General features: G+C 37.8%; 1 protein-coding gene across 2 annotated transcripts in view; it reads left to right on the top strand.

The window, feature by feature from the left end:
- The window catches only part of LOC142339426 (cilia- and flagella-associated protein 43-like), a 135,450-nt gene that overhangs the window by 25,374 nt on the left and 83,886 nt on the right, over positions 1 to 26,190 (top strand). Inside the window, exons 11-18 of one of the 2 annotated variants that reach the window (XM_075389451.1) lie at positions 204 to 376; positions 755 to 860; positions 6,262 to 6,453; positions 6,922 to 7,128; positions 19,272 to 19,442; positions 22,687 to 23,046; positions 23,456 to 23,566; positions 24,134 to 24,332. In XM_075389451.1, the coding sequence (XP_075245566.1) occupies positions 204 to 376; positions 755 to 860; positions 6,262 to 6,453; positions 6,922 to 7,128; positions 19,272 to 19,442; positions 22,687 to 23,046; positions 23,456 to 23,566; positions 24,134 to 24,332 (1,519 nt within the window). The remainder of the gene's footprint in view (positions 1 to 203; positions 377 to 754; positions 861 to 6,261; positions 6,454 to 6,921; positions 7,129 to 19,271; positions 19,443 to 22,686; positions 23,047 to 23,455; positions 23,567 to 24,133; positions 24,333 to 26,190) is intronic. The other variant, XM_075389452.1, reaches the window with a different exon arrangement.

Raw genomic sequence — 26,190 nt, 5'->3', positions numbered from 1 at the left:
AAGAGCACGCGTCATTATATTTCGGAATTTTTGTCGGAGATATGGTTTGATCTAATGATAATTGTTTGCATTTAAGTTTTAATATTTATGTTTGTTATCAGCTCTATTCTAGATATATTTCTCTTTATTGATCTATCTGCTAATCTTGCTAATAACTGTTTGACAGTTTAAGAGGTCACTAACTCTTTCTCCTTAACTAACAGTTCCTGTCCTATGGCACTGAATCCACGATTAGTGGACATGAACAAGAAAACCAGCATCAGAATGAGTACCACAACTACAGTCGACGAGTGAGCCATGCCGTGTCTGCGGCTGCGCCCTCTGAAAGCCACCCCTCTCCCCACAGGGCCGGCAGTAATGTTGGTGGCGGTAAAAGGAACGTGTGAACTGTTTCCTTAACCGTCCTTATCAGCTTATTTTCAATATTCGAATCTTTTGACCGTCTTTGAAATGTTTTTTTTTAGCCATTAAGGTTCAGTAATCATGTGTATCTTGGTTTCTTGCTGAAAATGATCTGTTTTATGACCTGCAAAAACGCAATTTAATATTAGTAACCAAAATTTACTCAAAGTTTCTTATGGGCGTTCGAGTTTCTCGATTTTATCAGAGTTCATAGGTTGATTTGCTCAATAGAACTTCATAAAAATCTTACATCATGTATGAATTGTTGTTCCACACTAATTCATTTGTTTATCCTGGCACCAGCTGATTAAGTTATTGGATGGTAAGGGAAACAGCTCCGCGATTTTATCAGCTCGGTGATGGATAACATGACAAAGAGTAACTTCACGGGTGCTTCTAAAAGCATCGGAAATACTGACAAAGAAAGAGATACAGGAGATGATAACGACATGAGCAGGGTAACATTGTTTGATCAAGCGGCTTCTCTTGTGTGCATCATCTCTCTGTGTCTATCATTGCGTGCTCCAGTGAAGGCTAATTGCCTTGTGCCAGAAGAAGCCCTACTCCTTTGCAAGACCTCATCCCTCATTTCCTACTGTAATATACTCAGGGACATGTAGCTTTTGCTCTTTAGGGACAAGCAAGTTTTGCTTTTGCTGCGCGGCAAACTTTCTGCTGTTGTTTTAATAGTACTTTTTTAAACTTCAAAGTCCATTTGATTTGATGTTGATGGCCAAAAGTAAGTTAGCACCCTCTAATTTTTTGGAGTGAACTCAACTTTTGACAGGTTATTTCTTCAACATGTAATTCAACTTTGTAAATGCTTTTTACACCACCGATCCTTAAAACTAGTTGTCTTAATTACCTTTGAAACTGAGGTCTTATGCAGTGTTAACTAGATGCCCGATGAGAAATTGGCATACTCTCCCGAAATGTACAGGAAATTGAAAGGTGTCATGAGATCACAATCTTTTCACATATTTTCTCGAATTCTAAGCGCAAATGAAAATCGGCGTAATCATAGTTGAACAACGATGATATTAATACAATAAGCACTGGTAATTTACAAGATACTTCAAGTAACGATGAGAAACCTCCTCGGAAAAAGTGTGCCACAATGTGATTTTTCTCAATGAGATTTTTTTTCTCAACTATGACTGATGTTGTTTATGCTTTAATCACTTGAGAAAGTAAAGATGTGAATGAATTGGAATATCGTGATATTTTTCTTTTCCCTTTGAAACTCAGAAGGAGTTCATCAATTTTACATTTGGTTTCTAGTATGTTAGCATTGCAAATGGTCTCAATTTCAAAGGTAGACTAAAATTTTATTAGTATTTACCTTTTTTCTACCAACTTTTTGCTCATCTTTTTCGCTCAAAGCTGATCAAATTACGTTGGTCTCATCGAGCTTTCTCTGAAGATCCAACCACTCGTTGAAAAGTCGAGCGGAGCTTTGATTTATTTTTCACTCACTCGAATGTTGCCTTTATGTAGGTATTTTTCGTTTTACAGGACGAATAAATGGGTGCAAACATTTGCTTTTTCTAAATGGGTGCTCTTTCATAATTCAATTTATCATCTTTTATATTAACGTAAATCAACTAAGCAACGTGTAGCATCCAAGTTAATCCCTTCAGTACGGCAACTAGCACAGCGTCACCTTTTGTCGCGCCGATTATTCCTGCCGTGTACAGCCATCCAGCTCCTGTACCGTTGTGCTGGGGTAGCCCACTGCATACCACGCCTCCGGCGCCAGCAGCAGAAAACGCAAATCTTATTAAAGTGTTGGCTGACGCCATAACGACCAAGAGGAATGATCTGCTACCCGAATGGAAAATGTAGCAATGCAGTGGTGATCCGCTACAGTGGCACGACTGGTATGGTCAATTTAACGGTGCAATTGACTCTCAGTTTCTAACTGATGATGTAAAGTTGACATACTTTAAGACCCTCGTAACTGTAAAGCTAAAACAGCTATAGCTGAGTTTGCTTACTGCGGCGCAATGTACAAAGACGCGTTGAGATCCTTAGAACGTAAAATTTGCCGACCAGATGCGATTGTATGTACTCATTTGGACAAACTCAGCAGCTTTCCACCATTGAAGATGCACAATAGCGATAATATGATCAACTTTTCAGGGTGATTGTCGGGGTCTTTAAACCTATCTCATATGATTCGGATTTAAAGAGTGCTGCGCTTCTCAACACCGCCGTGCAGAAGCTTCGACCCAACTTGAAAGCGTCATGGTCACGCCTAACTGTCCAAAAGCATTGGGTGAAACCTACTTTTCTGGATTGCAACAACTGGTTAAAAGAGAAGGGCAAAGCCCACGATTTATTTAAGAATATCGCCATTAAAACGAAGACTGAGGATACCAACAAGTCAGTAACAAGGTCAAAGTTTGCTTGAGAGGCATTTGCAGCAATTACGCAACAGTAGTGTCACCAGAAACCCAACGGAGTTGTTTGTCTACATCAATCTCTAGCTGCATTGTGTGCAAAGATAGCTTTTGGCGCTAGGAATGCCGTGTTTTTAAAGCCTCAACAAACAAAATCAATAATTTGAAGTCAAATGCTGTTAGTAGTAAACCATCTATATGTTAACTGCAACCAAGCAAGACGTCTCCTGTCATGGATGTCAAAGGCCTCGGTGACAAGATTGCAACTGACAGATTCTTCTGGTATTAATACTACGTTGTTGTTTTTATGCGATACCGTTCGCAGTAACTCTTAGGTGTCCGGTCGTCTCGCAGTTAAACTCAGTTTCCAGGGTACTGCAATAAAATTAGTGGGCAAGAGTATAAATAAGGAAGAACTCATTCACACAAGAGTGGTTCAAAAGTGAATGTGACAGCTCATAAAGATCAAGACCTTGAATTCTTCAATGTGCGTCCTTCTTTGAGAGAATTCTTAACTGTACGTTCCGACATCTTTGACGTGAGTCCATGCAAGAAACTTATCCACATCTGGCGGTCCTAGATCCAGTAAGCTACAGCTATGGAGACATTGATATGATACTTGGTCAGGATGTCCACCCGGTCTTAAGAGTGCTTTGCATCCGATGTATGGTGCTCATCGTTTGCTATTGGGTTGCCTATAGGTTGGGATTAAGCAGCCCACTTTCCTCAAATTTAGTCTCAACAAGCTTCAAAGCTCGTGTCGACCACGATATTGAACTGGTTTGTCAGTCTCAGTCTTGGTACGATATGGTGAGGGTCCCAGAGTTCTAAAGAACAAAAGAATTCCCGCTCCAACCAAGCACTTATGTAAATAAAAAAATCAAACTCGGTACAGTAACCAACGAAAATGACAAAACTAAAGCACTCCGTGTGTTACCCTTGCGTGAATGCTACCGTAATGCCGATGGTAGTATAATAGACCCTACTGACTTTGACGCAGCCGAGCGTAATCTCGTGTAGCTTGGGCAAGGAAAGTCGATCTATGCAAGAAAAAGGTCGCCTGGAAAATAAATCCATGAAACGGAGCCGCCGTATTGCTCCGTTTTCTCCCTTTGTCGGACCAATTAGTCTAATCCGATCTGCTGGCCGCATCAAGCCGAACATCTTTTGGTTCTTGACGCACGCCATGTATTTGTAAAGTGGTTTCTGCGGCAAACCCACGTAAAAAAATCACCATCAGGGCGTTGGCTATCTGCGGACTAAAGTACAGAAACGTTTTGCCATCCTCAAAAATTGTTCCTCACTGCATTTAATTAAATCTACTGTATATCGTGCAGAAAGCTGGCGCTGTCACTGTTCAACTCATCACGGCTAACCACCCAGTACAAAGACCTGCATAACCGTCTACTCCCTTTACCAACACTGGCGTCGATTAGTTTAGCCCATTTTACGTCTCCGTTTGTCGGACTACCGGGAAGAAGTGGGGAATCCTCTTCACTTGTTTAACTGCTCGTGCTGTCCACGTGGAAACCGTCCCGTCCATGGACAATAATTTTTGTGTAATGGGAGTTGAGTGGTTTGTATCCTGCCGGGGTACTCCTGCCATGATCTGGACAGATATGGTACTAACTTTGCTGGTGCCGAAAATGAGCTCCGCGAGAATATCGAAAGGTGGAATACTAACAACATCGCTGCCGAATTTGCCCACGAAGGCATTAAGTGGCGATTCAATCCTCCCAATGTTGACACCAGGTTGGCATCTGGAAGAGGCTGGGGCGTAGTTTTAAGCACATACTTTACATCATCTGTTTAACACGTCGCCTCACAGATGAAAATTTAAGTACTACTCTTTGTCTAGTAGAGCATACATTCAATTCACGTCCGTTAAAGCCCGTATTCGGCTTCCCGTTCGGTTTGGGCACTTTAACACCTAATGATTTTCTCATGGGTAACCAAGCAAGTAGTAGCCCTTCCGTAATCGGCGTAGATGAGTTCCATCACCGTAAACGGTACCGCCGCGCACAGGCTTACACTAACGCTATTTGGTCGCTGGATTAAAGAGTACGTCCTGGCACTGAACCTGCATTCTAAGTGACAGGCGCTTGCCGAGGAAGAGCTTATGACTTGTGGCTTGGCTTGAGTAGTTGAAGAGATCAAACCTATGGGCTACTACCCTACTGCTCGGATCACTGAACTCCACCATATTGCGCACGTCCACCGGATCGCTCGTCCGCCCGCCTGTAAAAATGTGCACCCATTCTTCAAACATTTTCTTCTGGGTCGGAGGATGTTACTGAGTAAATAATGTAAGCGAGTAAAAATTTAACCAATCAGAATCGAATATTTCAATTACGGATATAAATGAATAAAATAAATATACGTAGAAAGTTCAGAAAAAGTTTATTTAACATAATTTCAAGTAATTTTAATCATAAATGCTTTCGAATAAGACAAGATTTGGCTCTATAATTTTCGGTTTTTTGGATCCATGGGTAAAAAATGGTGACCGGCCTGGATCTGATTCGTGATCAGACAAAATACCGGCCAAATGAGCATCAAAAACTGCCGTCTAAACGACCACTTGTTGCTATGTACGTACCGATACTGAACATGTTGCTTGGTTCATTTACGTAGGCTTGAAACTTGATAAATTGAACTTCGAGAGTATTTGCACCTTTATAGACTATTTAGTGACAAATGGAGTTTGCGAATACTGCTGGGCTGATAACGTATAATCACTCTCAAGTTAATTTCCAGTTTTTATCAATCTCTCATACCTTAACCCTTATAATTATGAAGTTCAAATAGATTTGCGAAAGCGTCTTTTTAGTCTGATGAATAATTTATAGCCTCTTTTAAATTTTACCTTTTGGTTTTCGTGGAAGTAATTGTAGACTGACGTCTGAAAATAATTGATGCCAAAATGCCTAATATTCAACCATGTTTTCCACTAAATTTTTGGAACGATTATTAAGCATGAGTGTGATGAAAACATACTCTTAATAACAACAGCAATTTGTAATCGGACTATTGAACGTAAAGAGTAACATGATATAGTTCCTTTTTTATTGTTCATCAAATTAGGTGATCTGGCGCATGGTATATTTTGGAATTGGGTAATAAGTCGCATCATTCTTTCTCTTAAAATCTATCCTATTTCTATTTGTGCGAGCTCATACCCTGTTCTACTGTCTCATTACACATTTCATTTTTATTGTCTTATTGTATAAGATTCTTCAACAAGCTAGCGGTTTTTAACCAAATCAGATATATGAAGCCAATTGTTTCGATCAAATTGAAACGGTTTATTTTAAATACAAGTATATTGGCTGTAGAAGTTTTTCATTTTTATCGTATACAATTTTTATAGTTCAATTTGATTTTTTAAAAATTACTCGTAAGAATAATTGAAAGGGTGTTTTTATCATTATTTTGAGCAAGGAAAAGTTTTGTTCAGGATGATGATGAGGAGGACAATGCAGGTGAAGATGACCCAGATGGGAGTGGGGGCCAGGAGGGGTCTGGGGGTGTGTACTACTCAACAGATGGCAGTTTGAGTTCTAAGTATGGGGGACACAATGACCTCCTCTACCACCAACTGGACATCCACTCCAAAGAGCAGAAGATGAACCAGATTGTGCTACTTAAGGTGAGTGTTTCTGATGCTTTTTAGGCACCCCCTCAAGACGTCTTATCAGAATTGTGTTCGTGTAACGTCTTATCGAGTTCTCAGATTCTCTCACGATGAAAAAAAATCCGCCTTAAAAATTTTTTTGTGCGTATAGGAACTGTTATCAGTTCTGTGAATAGTACATCATTTGATCGCTCTGTAATATTAGCAATCTTTTAAACGAGCTAATTTTTAACGGAGAACCTGTAACGAGATATAAAATAAAACATCCCCAACAATTATACAAATTTTACATGAACACGTGGGCAGTACAATGTTTCGCACAAGCGCAAAAAAATGCTCAATTAAATTTGAAGTTCTACAGCACAGGTGAATTGAAACCTTGCACAGTGACTGTTGAAGGTATCTGCGTCTATTGTGAACCCCATCCTTTAGTGTTTTTTTTTGTCTTGCCATAGTCTAATTTCAATCATAGATTGTTTGTAGGATTCGATCCACAGTCTGAAAGTGGCGTTCAACAAAGAGTTTGATGAGGTGTTTCGAGCCAAGGAGGTGGAGATGGGCAGAATCAACGATAGGAATGCCAGGATCACAAAGATACTTGGAGACCTAACCCTCGAGGAGCAGATTAAGAATGTGGACTGGAGTTCTGAAGAGAAACCAGAGGACAACTTAGTAGTTAAAGACTCTGAGGTAATATATGATCGTATCGTTAGAGTTGTTTGAAACGTTTTCCAGAAATTCTTAATTGCCGATTCTAATTCTTAAGGTGTTATGAGTTCTCAATGACGAATTTATTTTCAGTGCAAATGTGTAAGTTCTTTGTTATAGTTTTTCAGTACACTGAAAGGGGTGATTTACTCAATAATTAGTACCGTGTTACTAATCCAATGAGAGGGGAGTGTACACACTAAAAAAGTTCAGGTAAATTTACCTTAACGCAGTTAAGGTAAACCTTTGTTAAGGTAAAATTAAGGTAACAATTACCTTAACTTTACCTTAACTTGAGTTAAGGCAAAAAATTACCTGAACTGTGTTAAGGTAAAATTACATTAACTTACCTTAACTTTTATAAAAACTTTCTGCAGTACATAATTGTATATTTTAAGAAATTGCTTAAGACTGGACGGAGGCGATGGATGTAGAAAGATAAAGTAGCTAAAACATTTTGAGTGAAAATAACTTTCAAAACGCTGTTGATTGATAATGAAATTTGAACCATAATCAGGATAACTATTAACCTAGTAATTTATTTTGCTCTCTTATTAAACCTAGATTTTGCAAAATAATAACTTAAACAGCTGTTAAGCCCTGCAGTTAAGGAAAACTGATATAATTTTTAGTGTGACCTAATTTTGAGTGAGTTACGTAACCTATCAAAGGTATTTCAAAATTCTTTCAGCAATTTATCTCTTCTGAAGAAAAATATTTGATTGAAATGAGACCAATTTAGATGCAATAGTTAATATTGAAAGTTCTTATGTTTTTCTCAAGGTTTTCTGTCGGTCAGGACTTCCCGCAGCTATGAACACCTTTATTCGTCATTTTTTCTTTTTACTATGGTACCAAAATGCTATGTATAGCACAATATGTGCTCGTTCAGTTTTATATTTGCTCAAATCATTTGATTTGCAGTAAGCGTGAACTTATGAAATTTGAAACGATATTTCATTCTCATTTTCTCTCTTTACACATAAATGATGGTTAAGCTGCTTTATTCTTTTACTGTTCGTCACGCTGTTGCATTTCAAAATCTACGATCTTCTTGAGCAAAAAAAATACAAAATTAACTGAGCTTAAAATCAACATTTTGTGCTAAGCGTGCATGCAACAGTTAGCACAAAAAGTTTCAAGGAATCTCCAGCAAAGGAATTTTACAAGTTCTTCGAAGAATTGGAACAAGATTTTTTGACACAAAACACAAAAAAATTGAGTTTGGACAAACGACCATTTATGCTTTCGAATACAGTACAATCAGATGGTAGAAAATTGTTTGAGATTTTCAGACAGACTAAAAAATAGAGTTTACTTGGAAATTTTGTAAAATTACGATTTAAATAGCATTTTCAAGACCTAATTTTTCCACAGGATAATGCTCCTGTGCACTAATCAAAGATTGACAGCAATTTCGTCAAATAATAAGATTGGGAGATCCTGGAATAGTCAGCAAATAGTCTTGATCTAAATTCAATTGAAAATTTATTGACAATTTTGGGGCAAAAATTACGAAGACAGACAGTTCTTTGGAAAAATTGAAACAAAGTGACGGAAAGTTGAGTCAGATATCATTAGAAACTTGTTACAAAACAATAGAAACCGTCTATTAGATGTTTAAAAAAGCTAAAACGTAAACATTTTTTTCAGAAAAATAGTAATTTGAACTTAAAACGTTGAATCAGCTGATGTTTTTTGCGCTTTTTGAAGTTCTCCAGCCGTACGTAGCTTTTTGGTGCCATAGTGTATCAGAAAAATAACACGCAAATACACTGACTTCCTCCCATCTTTTGAATCTTATGTTTGGTTGAATTTAGCATCAAATCTGACTGCCTCTTCCCCAATCGGTTTCTCAATTTCGGGTTTGTAGATTTTCTCATGGTCGTTTTATTGATTTAAAACATTAATCTGTGTAATCGCTCTATTATATTTAGGTTTGAAAAATATTTTTTAAAAAAATTTTTAGGAAGGCTGAACGAGAGATGTCGTCATACTTTTTGAACAGATCAGACAAACAGTCTAGAGAGCGTTCATATGTTTTGACAATCTAAAGCTTTTTCGATTGCTAATCTGTTTTTCGTAAGATCTCTTCACATTTTTTTCGAAGCAATATGAACTGATAAAACAAGTGGGAATCGTGCCACAGAATGGTGGATAATTTGGTGTGCTTTATTCTAAGTGCAGTTTAGATAGAAAGATGACAAACCAGGAGTTATGAAATCACGGTAATAGGGTTAGTTTTTTAAGACAACACTGGTTTTTCAAAGTTTTAGTTTTATATTTTTCGTTTATTTCTTATACAAACTGAAATTCACTTGCTATTTTTTAGTTTTGGCTCTGTAGCTTTTTTATACTTTTGGCTCTGTTTGTACCTGAAGCGCAGAAGATTTCTGCTGATTGTCGAGTTTTTTTGTCTCTTAGTTATTTGACGGAAAAATTTGGTGAAATAGTCTTGATCTAAATTCAATTGGAAATATATTGACAATTTTGGGGCAAAAATTACGAAGACAGACAGTTCTTTGGAAAAATTGAAACAAAGTGACTGACATTTGAGTCAGATATCATTAGAAACTTGTTACAAAACAATAGAAACCGTCTATTAGATGTTTAAAAAAGCTAAAACGTAAACATTTTTTAGAAAAGTAGTAATTTGAACTTAAAATGTTGAATCAGCTGATGTTTTTTGCGCTTTTTAAAGTTCTCCAGCCGTACATAGCTTTTTGGTGCCATAGTGTTTTAGAACAATAACACACAAATACACTGATTTCCTCCCATCTTTTGAATCTTATGTTCGGTTGAATTTAGCATCAAGTCTGACTGCCTCTTCCCCAATCGGTTTCTCAATTTCGGGTTTGCAGATTTTCTCATGGTCGTTTTATTGATTTAAAACATTAATCTGTGTAATCGCTCTATTATATTTAGGTTTGAAAAATATTTTTTAAAAAAATTTTTAGGAAGGCTGAACGAGAGATGTCGTCATACTTTTTGAACAGATCAGACAAACAGTCTAGAGAGCGTTCATATGTTTTGACAATCTAAAGCTTTTTCGATTGCTAATCTGTTTTTCGTAAGATCTCTTCACATTTTGTTCGAAGCAATATGAACTGATAAAACAAGTGGGAATCGTGCCACAGAATGGTGGATAAGTTGGTGTGCTTTATTCTAAGTGCAGTTTAGATAGAAAGATGAGAAACCAGGAGTTATGAAATCACGTTAATAGTTTTAGTTTTTTTAAGACAACACTGGTTTTTCAAAATTTAGTTTTGGCTCTGTAGCTTTTTTATACTTTTGGCTCTGTTTGTACCTGAAGCGCGGAAGATTTCTGCTGGTTGTCGAGTTTTTTTGTCTCTTAGTTATTTGACGGAAAAATTTGGTTTTCAGTTCTTTTTAGCTGGAACTTTTCATTTCGTCTGGAGGTCCACTAAATGATTATTTAGATTTTTATCTTTTTGTTTTTCAGAAATTGTTCTGTTATATTTATCCTGCTATAAAATCTAATTTCTCATTTTTCTGCAGTCCCAATTTTGTTGCGATCCAATTTTTGCAAAAACATGTTACCTGAACTGTTTTTCAAAAACCTGATTCCAGAAAACTGTTTAAGTTAAATTGTACTCTCTGAAGATTCTTTTCGGGATATACTTTCTCTCAGAAGACTGATTCAGGCTGTCAACTTTTACAGAACTTGAAAAGTGTTCCATAATAGAATTCTCTCTGAACACAAGTTCATTTCAATATGTTTGATTACTAATGAAGCGCTGCTTCAACGCTTTTTTGCTTATGTATAGCTTTTTGAATTCGAACGGAAACAAACATGCCGTTGTGAAAGTTAAAATTCTTGTGACTTTGTTAGGGCACGTGGTAGTTCATGGTCACAATTTTATTGAGACCTTGAAAGTTCTTTCGACCTCGAACTTTTCCCGGCCCCCTTGAATTCGTTCGATTGTGACATCTGCGGGCTTTCTTTGTTATTGTCTCGCGAGTACATTTGAGGGTACAAAGAAGATGATTTTCTTGACACTGACAACATGGTTTTTGTGAAAATCTCCAAAAGTGTTCTCAATTTTATACAAAACTGATTTGGTACATATTGTCGAAGGTGTGATCAAACCAATTGAAAATATATTGTCGAAGTTGTGATCGAGCAATTGAGAATCATCGGGCTTTTCTCAAAGTTAAATCAACGAACCTGCTCCACGATCTTCTGGTTCTTCTCGATGGAGGGGTATGAGGCGACTGACTGGTCTGACATAATCTCCAGTTTGTGTTTTCACTTGAACAACACGAACAATGTTGTCATTACCGTCGAATGTCTGTATTATACGAGCAAGCGGCCATCACATTGGGGGAGTGTTGTCTTATTTGATGATTCAAACATCTTCCACTGATGGTTGTACGTTTTCTTTCCACCATTTGTTCCGCTACTGCATTGAAGATAAGTATTCATCGTCTTCCTTTGAATCTCTTGGGGGTATCGAGGCAATCTTCTTCGGTTAGATTTTCCATTGGCTCTAAGTGTATTGCCTTTGCGGTGCAACAAATGAATATATCTGCGTATGATTTTTGCATTTTCTCTGAAGAATTTTTGGTATAAAATGGTCTACAATAGTCATCCAAGTGAACTGGAAGATAATAGATCCAACTATCCGTTCTTCTGGCAGATCTATTAATGATTTTCGTATGCGGGCGTCAAATCCTATGTTGGGCTTTCAGTTATGAATAACCTTCTTAAAACTGGCAATTCCTCCAGGAATCGAAACTGTTTGTCGGAGGGCAAAAAAGGTTCATCTGGGGTTCACTGTGAAGGTTTCTCAAATGGCTTTCTGGGATGAGTAACTCGGCTAGCGGAAGTGTTTTTGGAATTATTATGGGGAACTTTTTGTCCACGTTATAAGGGGAATTTTCCAGACGACCACCAACATTGATGACGTTGTTGTCGTCGTCGAAGAATAGAGAGAGGCTGAGTAGATTACTGTTTTTCCAGGTATGCTTGCTGGATGATTCAAATGGTAGGTTTGAAGTTGAGTCTTCTGGTGTTGTTGATCCTATCATTTACCTGAATTCCGGCAGAAAATGTTGTTGCATGATGCTGTAAAGTTATATTCTCGCTGAGCGAAGATTTGATGGGGAAAGTTGATGACAAACATCAAGTTGTCTTTTTGCTGTAATGTGTTGTTTCTTCTTCTTAACTGTTGATAGAAGGCTTGTTGGCGGCGATGAAAGACTTGCTGATATATCTGTCGAGTTTTTTTGTCTCTTAGTTATTTGACGGAAAAATTTGGTTTTCAGTTCTTTTTAGCTGGAACTTTTCATTTCGTCTGGAGGTCCACTAAATGATTATTTAGATTTTTATCTTTTTGTATTTCAGAAATTGTTCTGTTATATTTATCCTGCTATAAAATCTAATTTCTCATTTTTCTGCAGTCCCAATTTTGTTGCGATCCAATTTTTGCAAAAACATGTTACCTGAACTGTTTTTCAAAAACCTGATTCCAGAAAACTGTTTAAGTTAAATTGTACTCTCTGAAGATTCTTTCCGGGATATACTTTCTCTCAGAAGACTGATTCAGGCTGTCAACTTTTACAGAACTTGAAAAGTGTTCCATAATAGAATTCTCTCTGAACACAAGTTCATTTCAATATGTTTGATTACTAATGAAGCGCTGCTTCAACGCTTTTTTGCTTATGTATAGCTTTTTGAATTCGAACGGAAACAAACATGCCGTTGTGAAAGTTAAAATTCTTGTGACTTTGTTAGGGCACGTGGTAGTTCATGGTCACAATTTTATTGAGACCTTGAAAGTTCTTTCGACCTCGAACTTTTCCCGACCCCCTTGAATTCGTTCGATTGTGACATCTGCGGGCTTCCTTTGTTATTGTCTCGCGAGTACATTTGAGGGTACAAAGAAGATGATTTTCTTGACACTGACAACATGGTTTTTGTGAAAATCTCCAAAAGTGTTCTGAATTTTATAGAAAACTGATTCGGTACATATTGTCGAAGGTGTGATCAAACCAATTGAAAATCTATTGTCGAAGGTGTGATCAAGCAATTGAGAATCATCGGGCTTTTCTCAAAGTTAAATCAACGAACCTGCTCCACGATCTTCTGGTTCTTCTCGATGAAGGGGTATGAGGCAACTGACTGGTCTGACATAATCTCCAGTTTGTGTTTTCACTTGAACAACACGAACAATGTTGTCATTACCGTCGAATGTCTGTATTATACGAGCAAGCGGCCATCACATTGGGGGAGTGTTATCTTATTTGATGATTCAAATATCTTCCACTGATGGTTGTACGTTTTCTGTCCACCATTTGTTCCGCTACTGCATTGAAGATAAGTATTCATCGTCTTCCTTTGAATCTCTTGGGGTTATCGAGGCAATCTTCTTCGGTTAGATTTTCCATTGGCTCTAAGTGTATTGCCTTTGCGGTGCAACAAATGAATATAGCTGCGTATGATTTTTGAATTTTCTTTGAAGAATTTTTGGTATAAAATGGTCTACAATAGTCATCCAAGTGAACTGGAAGATAATAGATCCAACTATCCGTTCTGCTGGCAGATCTCCTATTAATGATTTTCGTATGTGTGCGTCAAATCTTATGTTGGGCTTTCAGTTATGAATAACCTTCTTAAAACTGGCAATTCCTCCAGGAATCCGAACTGTTTGTCGGAGGGCAAAAAAGGTTCATCTGGGGTTCACTGTGAAGGTTTCTCAAATGGCTTTCTCGGATGAGTAACTCGGCTAGCGGAAATGTTTTTGGAATTATTATGGGGAACTTTTTGTCCACGTTATAAGGGGAATTTTCCAGACGACCACCAACGTGGATGACGTTGTTGTCGTTGTCGAAGAATAGATAGAGGCTGAGTAGATTACTGTTTTTCCAGGTATGCTTGCTGGATGATTCAAATGGTAGGTTTGAAGTTGAGTCTTCTGGTGTTGTTGATCCTATCATTTACCTGAATTCTGGCAGAAAATGTTGTTGCATGATGCTGTAAAGTTATATTCTCGCTGAGCGAAGATTTGATGGGGAAAGTTGATGACAAACATCAAGTTGTCTTTTTGCTGTAATGTGTTGTTTCTTCTTCTTAACTGTTGATAGAAGGCTTGTTGGCGGCGATGAAAGACTTGCTGATAAATCTGTCTGTAGCTGATAAGCAGATTCTTTCTGTGATTTGTGTTCCGTTGATTCATATTGTTTTTGTTGCCTTTCCTTTAGACGTTGTCCATTGAAGAGTGGATGCGGCTAATTTGGATTAAGAAAGCTGTTCAATTTATGATGATCGTCTGTTGTTGAAGGAAAATTGCTGAATGGTTGAACCAAGTCTGTCTGTGATGACTGGATTTCAGTAGTTGAGTGGTTGTTTGCTGAAGTCGATTCAAACCATGCGTAGATTGGTCTTCCTTCGACTCTGCGTGTTTGACAGTTAGAGGGGGCTGCGGGCAAAAATTTTCCGCCTCTTGACTGTGGTGATGAAAATTTGGCTGTGGGGATTGGTCTGCAGAAGGGGCTGGTATTGTTGGGAGTCGTCCTCATCAAAGTGATTAGATCAGTTTCGATAGCAGATATTCTGCAGATGAGGTGCGTCTTGACTGTTGCTGCAGAAACCCGATTCTGTGCATGGGTTTTCCTGCTGGTTGGTTACGAACAATTTTTCTGTGAAATTGTTTCAAGATTGGTCTCGGGGTTTTGTCGTCTTTTGTAGATCTGATGATTTTTGTTGTCAGAAGAATTTTGTTGAAATTTCCTTGCTTCTCTTTGTCGCAAATTGTTTTTGGTTTTTGATTAGTTTTTGAGTGACCGATTGCAGGTTGCGACCGACTGTGATTGTTGCTTGACCTTTTTATTAGTGCTTTTAGTCTTTGAGTTAATAGTTTGACGTAAGCGAAGACTCTTAAGGGTTGATGCATTGAAGACTGTCTGCTGATAAGATCCGAAATTCTGTTGTCTTTTTGCTGATGCTAAATTACTAGGGATAGTTGGGCTGATGAGTTTATTTCGGCTAAAGCGTCAGTTGAGCTGTTATAAAGAGGTGTAACATCCAATGAAGGGCAAAACTGCTCGTCTTGACGCAAGCAAATGGGTCTTTTCCGCCAAATTTGGTGATAAAGAAGTTTGTCGGCTGAAACTCCTCGTGATGCGCAATTAGCGTCCAATTTTCTGACGGAATGGTGCTCTGAATTTTGGCAACTCGGTTAGCAACAAACGTCTTCTATTTTCTAGTGATATCTTTAATTCAGGCGAGGGTCACTTGTGAATCCGTGCAAGCAAACACTTTGGAATTGTGCAAATGGCTGTCACTGGTGGTTTATTTCACCGCTTGAGACAATTGTAGTAAACATGGAACACAAAGTCTTGATTGAGGGCAACGCATATTTTTGACTTATAGCATTTGTGTGTGCACTCGTTTATCCATTTGGTCTCGCACGTAGACAACTGCGGCATATGCTTTGGTAAAGGCGTCACAAAACACATGAAGCTCCAAAGATGACGAAAAAAGTACTGCAAAAACTCGTCGTTCAAGTTTCATCTTCTCAAGTTCTTTTAGTTGATGTCGAACTTTTCCGTATTGCTCTAGAATGTTTAGCAATATGGTTTTGTGCCAGGTCAACTTGTCCATCAAATGAATTTGCAAGAAGGATTTCAATTGAATTGTTGTTGGTGATAACGATGGGTTCGAACAACTTTGTGACTTACAATAATAGTTTCCTCTTTGTGTTGGGAAATACTTTGTCGAGGCAAACTGTGAAGGTAAAATGATCTGAAACAGGGCTCCTCTTTATTCCAAGTGTTTTGACTGTGTAGTCATTGCTGTTGATTATCATTCCGTCTGAAGCTTCGCGAAAACTAGAAGGCAACCGCTCAACAAGTGACGAAACGCTTGATGTCCATTTTCGTATATCAAAACAAGCGGTTTTTATTGTTGCAATGATTTCGTTCCATACTTGTCGTTATTGATTGCAAGGCGGATGTTGCTGTTGTTTTAACTGTCTGCTAGGGTTTTGAGGGTTCTAATTGAGTGGTACGAAGATGATGCTATTCCATAGGTCACTTCTGTCATTCTGTGTGTTTTCACCTCTGTGTCATTTGGATTTTCTTGGAAACCCTGGGAAAATCCTTGTCTTCATCGTCAAGCTGAATTTGTCTGTACATCTTGGCGATGTCGGCAGATAGTGCTATTTGATGGAACTGAAAACGAATCAGAATTCCAAACAGATCTTTTAAAAGAGTCGTCAAAAGATACTGCACTGGCTGACTTAGCTGAGGCATTGAATGCGACTCTGGGTTTAGTTGTGCTGCTGGCGTCTTTGATGACGCAATGATGTGGCAAGTAGAAACAGTTTGTGCCAGGCATATGAATTTTGCTTCTGAGAATTTCTGCCATGTGTCCAAGTTGAATGAATTCGTGAATGAACTGACTATATCTGTTGTAAATATCTAGTTGTTTCTGCTTTCGGAAGATTAGGCTCCATAGTCTTCTTTTCGCTTGATGTTACGAGTCACCCAGGGGTTTGGCTTTTTCTTTGAAAGGGAGTTTCACAACAGATATTTCCTCTGAGTTGCCTCTTGTGGTTCTTTTGAAGTGATCTTCGCATTTTTGTTCTTCTGATGTCCACTGTTCTTCAAACGCCCAGAATTGCTGTAAATTGTCTGGTTCAGAACAAATGAAAAAAGACTGAAGTTAAGAAATCTTCTTTTCAAGTTGGCTCTCACGTCCGATCACGATCCAAACAAAACAAGATAGGCGGTAGGTAAATGGCTTTTGTGGCTCCTTGATTCTGTTGCCTCCAATCATCAACTCTTCATATTGTCCTGCTCCAATTATCAGGTGTACGGTGGATGGAATGGTGAAGTTTGTGTCCGCAAGATTGAAGTCCTGACGTTTTGTCCAACCGCTGACATTTACATGATGCGAAGGCAGATTGCTGGTCAGTTTGGCTAAGACAGTTCTCTGATGCTAAGACAGTCTTCATCCTTCGTTTTCAAAATAAGTTTACTGATTCTATGCTGTTGTTGACTTCTTCAACTCCGAGTCCAAAAACTCGGCCATCGAAGGCGTTGTACTGCATCTTCCGTAATGAGGTGGCTTTGGGATCCTGAATCTAGAATAACTCTGATATCAGTTGTTTCTCTGTTGTTGTCAACTGAAGCGATTGCGGTGGGAGGAAATACTTCTTCTTCTTCTTCTTCATTCTGTCACTGTGCTGCGGATGTAAATTTTTCTGTGCTTTTGTTGACTGTTTTCGATGCTTGATTGCTTGCTTCTTGTGGTGACGTGTTGCTAGTTGTAAATGTTGGCGCTGTTGAAGCTGTCTTCGAGTTGTGATTGGCTTCCAAATGCAAAAGACTGTTGTGCTTTTGTTTGCACTTCTTTTTAGTTGAACCGTTGTTTTATTCACTTCGACGTCAGGGGCGTAGGCAGTTCAAGCAAAGTTCTTTTGTCTTGATCAACTGAGCTTGGTCCTGTACTGAAAGTGCTTTGAAACTTTGGCATTGATAAATTTTGTTGTTTTTGCCGCAACATTCACACGTTGTAGTCATTAATGTGGCTATATGTGAATGAAATTTTCGAAGTTGTGGGCTGCTTGTGGACTTCTTGTCGCTGGCTGATGCTGACTGCTGTGTGGCTGCTTCAAGGGAGCGTGTTGTTTCTTCCGTGAAGTTTTTGCATATCAAGATAGCGTTGGGGGTTTTTTCCTAGTGATGAAAATTCCCCGCATTTTCTCGTTTCGGCGGGCAATTTCTCTGCTATCAGGTACACGAAAAAGATGTCCTGATCGTCCAACGGCTGTCCAAGGTTGCTGACCGCTAATCTGTGTTCTTCGACTGTCTCCACGGGATCTCGAAGTGCCTTTGGTTTTTCATTTGTTACCGGTTTCTGAGAAACTATTGCGTGAACATCGGCTCGTAAAATCAGACGTTTGTTGTTGTATCTGTTCATCGGGATGTCGCATACTGTACTGAAGTTTGCGTCTGTGATTTGGAGAGGGGTGAAAAGCTTTGCGGCATTCTCTTTTGCTGATACTGCAACCTTGACTGTCTTTTATCTGGCTGTTGCTTGTCACTGCTCCATTGAATTGGTCGAAGAAATACGTTCAATCCTTTTAGTCTCCACAATAAGTTGGAATTCCACCTTCGCAGCTTCAGGTTGGTGATGACCGGTCCAGTTGCTAATTGTGGTGTCGAAGTTCTGGCTGGGTTTCTTGTGTACATGACAAAGCGGTTGATTAGGTCAACATGTTGTCCTATCTTGTCGTCGTAATATTCTGATTCTTCGATTTCTTCGTCGAGTCTGTCAGTGAAAAGTGTGTCTTTTTGTTTGCTGTGTTGGTCTTTGCTGTGTCTTTTTCTTTGCTGTGTCGGTCTTTGGTTTGGGTGTCTTTGATTCGGTTTATTGTTGCTAGATGTAAACAAAAGAAAAACTCAAAATTTCCTACTATCTGTCCCCCGACCGATAAGACAACCGAAAAACACACAAAAAACGTTACACTTAGTCTTAGAACTGCAGAGGGGACGACTAATGCTACTTAGTTTGACGGTTTCACCCTCCTTGGTTTTCAAAAACAAATGACTCAAAAAACTGCTGGCGTATATTTGTTCCCTAACTAGATAAGTCTTGTTCCGGGACCCAGGTTAATCAACCTGTCAGTAAATTTAAGTTAATCAACTTAAATGAACTGAGGGGGATGCTATTGGAGATCAAAGCATTAGCAAACTTAGACGATGCTCTGAAAAATCGCTCGATTCTACGCTCTTGACGTTTGCATTGAAAGACACTAACTGACGCTGCTGCAATGATTAAACATCAACCACAGAACATGTAAAAAAATTATCAAAACGATTGTTTGCGAATCTTTAATCGCCAAATGGTATTTTGAATCATAATTTCAAACGAAAAATAGATGCCGATTATTAAATTGTTTTTCAAATCGATAATAATCAAGATATTCTAGCTAATTAGCTAATTGGGGTTATCGGTATCCAAATGAATTAAGCAATAATTTACTAGTGCTCTTTAAAAACATATTTAGAGTTTTCTTATTCTTAAATAGGTTTTAGTGAATAGTGTTACTGAGCTTTTTTTTACCAAGGGTTCTATTTTACCATCTATTCTTCAGATCAAAGTGGAGCGATATCTCTCTCCCGAGATGAAGGCCCGTTTGGAAGAGGAGCAGAGGCTGGAAGAAGAAAGGAGACTGGCTGCCCTTCAGGACAACTGGCGAGAGAGGGGTCTGGACAAGATGATGGGGGGAGTACTGGAGATCAGAAAGGAGGACGAACTCAAGAAGGTGCGTTACCAACATTCGGTGCCATTTCGTACCATAATCGGAATGAACAAGCTGGACTGAAGGCGATTTAAGATGAGTAATGCAGGGTTTAAGGAAACCAATTGCTTTTGTGTACCGTTGGGGTTATAATTTCTCATTCAGCGATCACCTCACATTCAGCGATCTGTTATATGAAAATTGCGAGCTCACGATTAACGTTAGTTCTTTATTCTAGATAAAAAATGATTTGAAAATTTCTGTCAAATATCTGAGCCTAGTAATTTATTTGTGGCGTTTTTTTAATGATTCGTTTTAGGTCAAAGTTTGAAAAACAAGTTTGAAGAATTTTCAAACTTTTTGCAAACAGCACCCATTAATACGTTTGTCGCTGTAACTGAAACCTGGTTGGGCACTGTAATATTGAAGACAATTTTACGGCGACTATTAAATCATTATTGAAACGGTTGATGACATTTTTTTTAATCCATTTGGGTTGAAATAAGCGACCCTCTTAATGAAAAATTACTTATTAACGTTTCCTATTGCCCGAACAAACGTCTTGGGGAGTATTTTCTTGATCAATTCAGTACGGAACTGTCGGGGCATATAATATAACAGATAACATTATTTTGCTGAGAGATTGCAACTTGAATTATATGAACAAGACAGAAAAAAAACTAGACATTTTTGCGTCAAATTCAGGATTAGAAGTTGTTAACATAGGGGATGCAACCAGATGTAATGATAAAACATTTACACTAATTGGTCACTGTTTCATTGCGAAAGATCAGATAATTGCCTACAATGTCACAACAACCCTTTTTAACTCCGACCATTTTCTTGTTATCTTTGAATTAGAGTTCTCATTGAAATCTGAGAGTGACATGATAACGACAAGAAATTTTTGACCTTCTAAATTTAACAGAGATCTTGCCCTTGCAGAATGGTGGAAAATGTACCAATATGAGAATGGCAACGATATGTTTGATTCATTCATCGATACTTTCCAGAAAATTGTTGAAAAACACGCACTGATTCAGACTAAAAAGCGGGTGTATTTTATTAAATAAAAAGAATTTTTAGGAATTCTAAGCATTGGTTAACACAAGAATTGAATCATTTGATTGCCCAAAAACATTTTCTGTTCAACAAATGAAAAAGTCCTGAGAGTGACACGTACAAAGAATTTACGCGTGTAACAAACTTAGTTGATAGGAGATTAAGGGAGGCGCAAAACATTTTTTGCCTCAATTTCTTCCAAAAACTACCAACAATTAGGGAACAAGGGAAATTCAAGAAACAGAAGATCAGCCCGAGTGAAAAAAGTCTCAAGGTTTGTGAAATCAGATTAGATAGTGGTAAAGTTTCAAGGGATTCAAAAATTATCGTCAACAGGCTAAATAGATCATTTGCTAATCTAGATGTTTTCAAAGGTTCAGACATTGCTTGTAAACACCCTGATAATTTTTATATACATGAAAAGTCGAGGAAATTTTGCAAGAAACAAGAATGTGTAGAGATTAACAAACTAAATTTGAATACAAACAAAACCGAATTGATCTTTTTCTCGCGCTATTATTCTGATTTCGGATCTGTTTTTTTTTACACAAAGGAAGTTCTCATAACTCAAAAAGTTGCCGATATCTGGGTATTCAAATTGACAGGAACCCTAATTTCGATGAACAGCTGAATAAAGCCTTAAAAAATATAACTCGAGCTATAAGATCAATATACTTAATAAGACATCAAATTCCACTGAACGCGCACATTCTTTTGAAATCACTTTTGTTTTCACGCTTATCGTTTTCGGTAAACTTTTTCAAACTTTTTCTGCAAAAAACCTAAAACGCCTTAATCGACAGATTAACTGGGGTATAAAGGTGTGCTTTCTAGGCAAAAAGTATGACAAAGCGAGAGACAAAAATCAGACACAAATTCAGAGAAAAATCCTATCAGCTAATTCAGACAAAAATCCTACCAGCTGAGCTAATAATAGCAAGTTGTCGCTCATCAAATTTCATTATATATCTAGACCAGAAAATTAAAAATTCTCACTGGTATCTGAGTTTTCATCAAAACACTAGAACAAAACAATTCAAAATCATACAGAATGTCAAAACCAATTTTGGAATGATTTCCATTGTTCGTCTTTGCGTACAAAAATCGAATAATCTACCATAGTGGCTTCGGTTAGCAAAAAATGGAAACGGTCAGCAAGAAATGAAAAAGCTGAATGATTTCTTGCCTTCGCAACATGAAAAAGTCCCTTTGATTAGTAACGCTGGAGCATTTAAAAGCTATTTTTATTTTAGGAAGAATACAATCGAAGAAAATTTGATGATTTGATTCTTTAAGTAAATTGATTAATGCTTATTATTTTGTTTGAATGATTTGAAGTAATTTTTAGTTTCAAGTATGTTTAACCCTATGGCTAAACTTTTTTAATTTACTTGTTGCAAAAACAGAAAAAGGTAATTTTGAAATCAGTTTTTTTTAAAATAACTTGGTTAAGTGTGTCGTAAGAGATCATTCAAGAAGAAGAAAAAACTCGAAATGCCAGATGACTTAAATTGGCGCTCTCATTAATAAATTTTGTCTCTTAATGATTCATAAAATTATATTGCAACAACCATTTAGCAAGGCTATTTTTTAATTCCATGTATTAATACCAGCTTTATATGTTTTTATCAACGGTGTCCCGTTTTATCAGCACTATTCTTTAATCCCCTATCATTTCACCCCCATTGTTTCGCCCCTCAAACATTTCATCTCGGTTTTAATCCTTTATATAATTGTTACTATTAACATTGGTACTGTAATCATTTGACCATGCCTCAGAGTCTCGTGGGAGTTGATATGCAACTGTCAGAACTGAACAAGTGATTCAATTATCAGCTGATTTGCCAGAAAACATAAGTACCCATTTGCGGAGTGAAATCATGGTTTTCGTGACAATTTGCTCAATTCCATTTCACCCAATGCCATTTTACCCAAAGCCATTTTTACCAAACATACCATTTTACCCAATGCCATCTTACCAAATTCCATTTTTACCCAATTCCATTTTGCCCAATGCCATTTTATCAAACGTACCATTTTACCCCATGCCATCGTACCCAATGCTGTTTGATCTTTTCGTTGAATTATGCGATGATCGGTTGTGATAGTTTCATATCAAGTCCCACGGGTCAATGTGGTGCTAAGAAAAATCGCGGTTAGATTAATCGGGTGAAAAGAAGTAGAACTCAATTATTGTTTCTCTCAGGACGTTCCGATTCCCGCTTTCATGCTAGCGGGCAAACTCGAAACTGAATACACAGCCGAAGAGAAACAAGCCAAGGCCGAATACGAGCGAAAAGTTGCCGAGTTGCAAGACGAGCGCGAGAAGTTCTACAAACAACTAGAAGCCGAATTGCGCAAACTTCAGCTGACTAACTCAGACAGTGAACAGTCTTTCGATGATCAGCTGTCGCAGTTGTTTAGCAAAAAAGTGCAAATTGAAATTGCCGTGTTTCACCAGGAGTTGAAAATTGTGAGGATGCAGCAGTCTCTGTTGCTTGAAGAGCAGCTTGAAAGGGAGGAACAACATTTATTGAATGAGTTGGAAGCTGTCAAAGAAGAAAAGGTGAAATTTTACATTTTGAGTTAATAATATTTTGTGGAGTTTTAGGAAGCATTATTGACAAACAAATCTGAAAATCCAAATCAGACTTTACTGTGGGATGCATCTGATTAAACATGGTTTTATCTTGGAATACATAATTAGTATTTGAGATCTGGATAGGTTTTCGATTAAAGTCCTTCTATGAAGTTTTTGTAAGTCTTCTGATTTCATTTTGTATAGCATATGAAGGAAAAACAGAATTGTTTGTAGATTCCAAATAAAGATTTAGTAATGACAGTGCTATCAGTTTACTACAATTTGGTTTTTCAACTATTTCAAGTCAATTGAATTAAATTAAAATTAAATAATCAGACAACATTCTATCTAAAAACCTTAAACTCATTCAATTTATGAACTGACAATGTTTCAGTTGCGAGCTGTGGCCAATCAACGAATAGCAAACAATGAGCTTCAGGATTACAGAGAGAAATATGAGAACATAGTGGCTGAAGATAGGGTACTTGACCGCAACTTCCGAAAGGTACACTCGCAACACGTATCTCTTTCATCATTATAGTTGGTTAAGTCAACATAGCATACCACAACTTAAACGTCAATTCGGTTTGATTGTCATTTGTTATCCATAGTTTTCCTCAATTCTTTGCTTAACATTGGTGAATTGTGAGTTCAGTTTTTGCCTCAAACTAAGAACATTTTTAAATTGTATGTTTTTATTTTTTTTTTTCAAAAAAAATCAGCATAGTGTAACCAAAACTTGTACCTCGAATTATCATTTTTTTCTGAGTTATAAAATCTGATTTTAAATATTTAAATTTCGAGAACTTGATATTTTGTTTTCCAAGAACTGTTCCCGGGCCTTGAGATGCAACATTTTGGTTGAGGTTATACAATACTCGGTCTTGAGGTTGTTGGAGGTGGGGAGCTGTTTCTTAACTGTTGAGCAAAAGAGAGTCACATGAGTTTAGCTGAGGTAGCTTGAGTGGAATCCCAGTTACCGGCAATGTTATGGGTGACCTGCAATTAAAGTTATTGATAAAACTAAGCATGATCTTCTGCTCCTTTCTAAATGCTTTTATTACCATTTCAGGAGTTTTCCGAATGCAGCGCGGCAATGATAGATGCCCTGCAGAAGCAGTACAAGCGCCGCCCCAGAGGGCCGAAGGCGCTTAAGAAAGAGGTGGACATTGGGCTGGGAGAGGGGGTGAACGTGGGCAATCCATACAACGAGAGACCCTCCAGTGCTCTTGCTCATCAGAATGCGAGGGAGGGACTCTTCAGAGCACTCGGTTTGTCAAGTCAACTAATTTTACATCTCTTTTTGCCCGGACTTGTTTTTAATACGAAGTGAGACCCAATTCAAAATTTTTTTAGATATAATATTTTTAGAACAATATTCTTTTTTTCGCGACCATTCAATTTTGATGTCCTTTCGAAGCAAAAATTAACGTGTGATTAGGTTAATTTATGTGGTATTAATTTAATAAAAAATGACTCGTTTTCTCTTGGGTGTCAGTTGTTCATGAAATGTATTTATTCTGTTATTCGTCTATAAAAGTCTCTCATTTCGCTTGTTTTGTGTTGAAATGGCAAATCCAAATCGGTTAAACGTCCGTTACTCCGATTGGCGTTTGTTTCACTCACATGACTGGGCAAATCCAAATCTGTTCAACGTCAGTTACTCCGATTGGGATTTGTTTCATTTACATGGTTGGGCAAATCCAAATCTGTTAAACGTCGGTTACTTCAATTGGGGTTTGTTTCGCTTACATGGCTTGGCAAATCCAAATCTGTTAAACGTCAGTTACTCCGATTGGGGTTTGTTTCACTTACATGGCTGGGAAAATCTAAATCTGTTAAACGTCAGTTACTCTGATTGGAGTTTGTTTCACTTACATGGCTGGGCAAATCCAAATCTGTTAAACGTCGGTTACTTCAATTGGGGTTTGTTTCGCTTACATGGCTTGGCAAATCCAAATCTGTCAAACATCAGTTACTACGATAGGAGTTCATTTCACTTACATGGCTGGGAAAATCCAAATCTGTTAAACGTCAGTTACTCCGATTGTGGTTTGTTTCAATTACATGGCTGGGCAAATCCAAATCTGTCAAACATCAGTTACTACGATAGGAGTTCATTTCACTTACATGGCTGGGAAAATCCAAATCTGTTAAACGTCAGTTACTCCGATTGTGGTTTGTTTCAATTACATGGCTAGGCAAATTCAAATCTGCTAAACGTCAGTTGCTCCGACTGGGGTTTGTTTCACTCACATGACTTGGCAAATCCAAGTTTGTTGAACGTCATTTACTACAATTGGGGTTTGTTTCAATTACATCGCTGGGCAAATCCAAATCTGTTAAACGTCAGTTACTCCGATTGAGTTTTGTTTCACTTACATGGCTGGACAAATCCAAATCTGTTAAACGTCAGTTACTCCGATTGTGGTTTGTTTCACTTACATGGCTGGGCAAATCCAAATCTGTTAAACGTCAGTTACTCCAATTGGGCTTTGTTTCACTTACATGGCTGGGCAAATCCAAAGCTGTTTAACGTCAGTTACTCCGATTGTGGTTTGTTTCAATTACATGGCTAGGCAAATTCAAATCTGTTAAACGTCAGTTGCTCCGACTGGGGTTTGTTTCACTCACATGACTTGGCAAATCCAAGTTTGTTAAACGTCATTTACTACAATTGGGGTTTGTTTCACTTACATCGCTGGACAAATCCAAATATGTTAAACGTCAGTTACTCCGATTGAGTTTTGTTTCACTTACATGGCTGGACAAATCCAAATCTGTTAAACGTCAGTTACTCCGATTGTGGTTTGTTTCACTTACATGGCTGGGCAAATCCAAATTTGTTAAAAGTTAGTTACTCCGATTGAGTTTTGTTTCACTTACATGGCTAGGCAAATCCAAATCTGTTAAACGTCAGTTACTCCAATTGGGCTTTGTTTCACTTACATGGCTGGGCAAATCCAAATCTGTTAAACGTCAGTTTTTCGGATTGGGTTTTGTTTTTCATTTACATGGCTGGGCAAATCCAAATCTGTTAAACGTCAGTTACTACGATTGGGGTTTGTTTCACTTACATGGCTGTGCAAATCCAAATCTGTTAAACGTCAGTTACTCCGATTGGGTTTT

The sequence above is a fragment of the Convolutriloba macropyga genome, chromosome 5, assembly GCF_964194025.1.
Source record: "Convolutriloba macropyga chromosome 5, txConMacr16.3, whole genome shotgun sequence".
NCBI lineage: Eukaryota > Metazoa > Xenacoelomorpha > Acoela > Convolutidae > Convolutriloba > Convolutriloba macropyga.
This window is presented reverse-complemented; position numbering and strand designations above follow the sequence as displayed.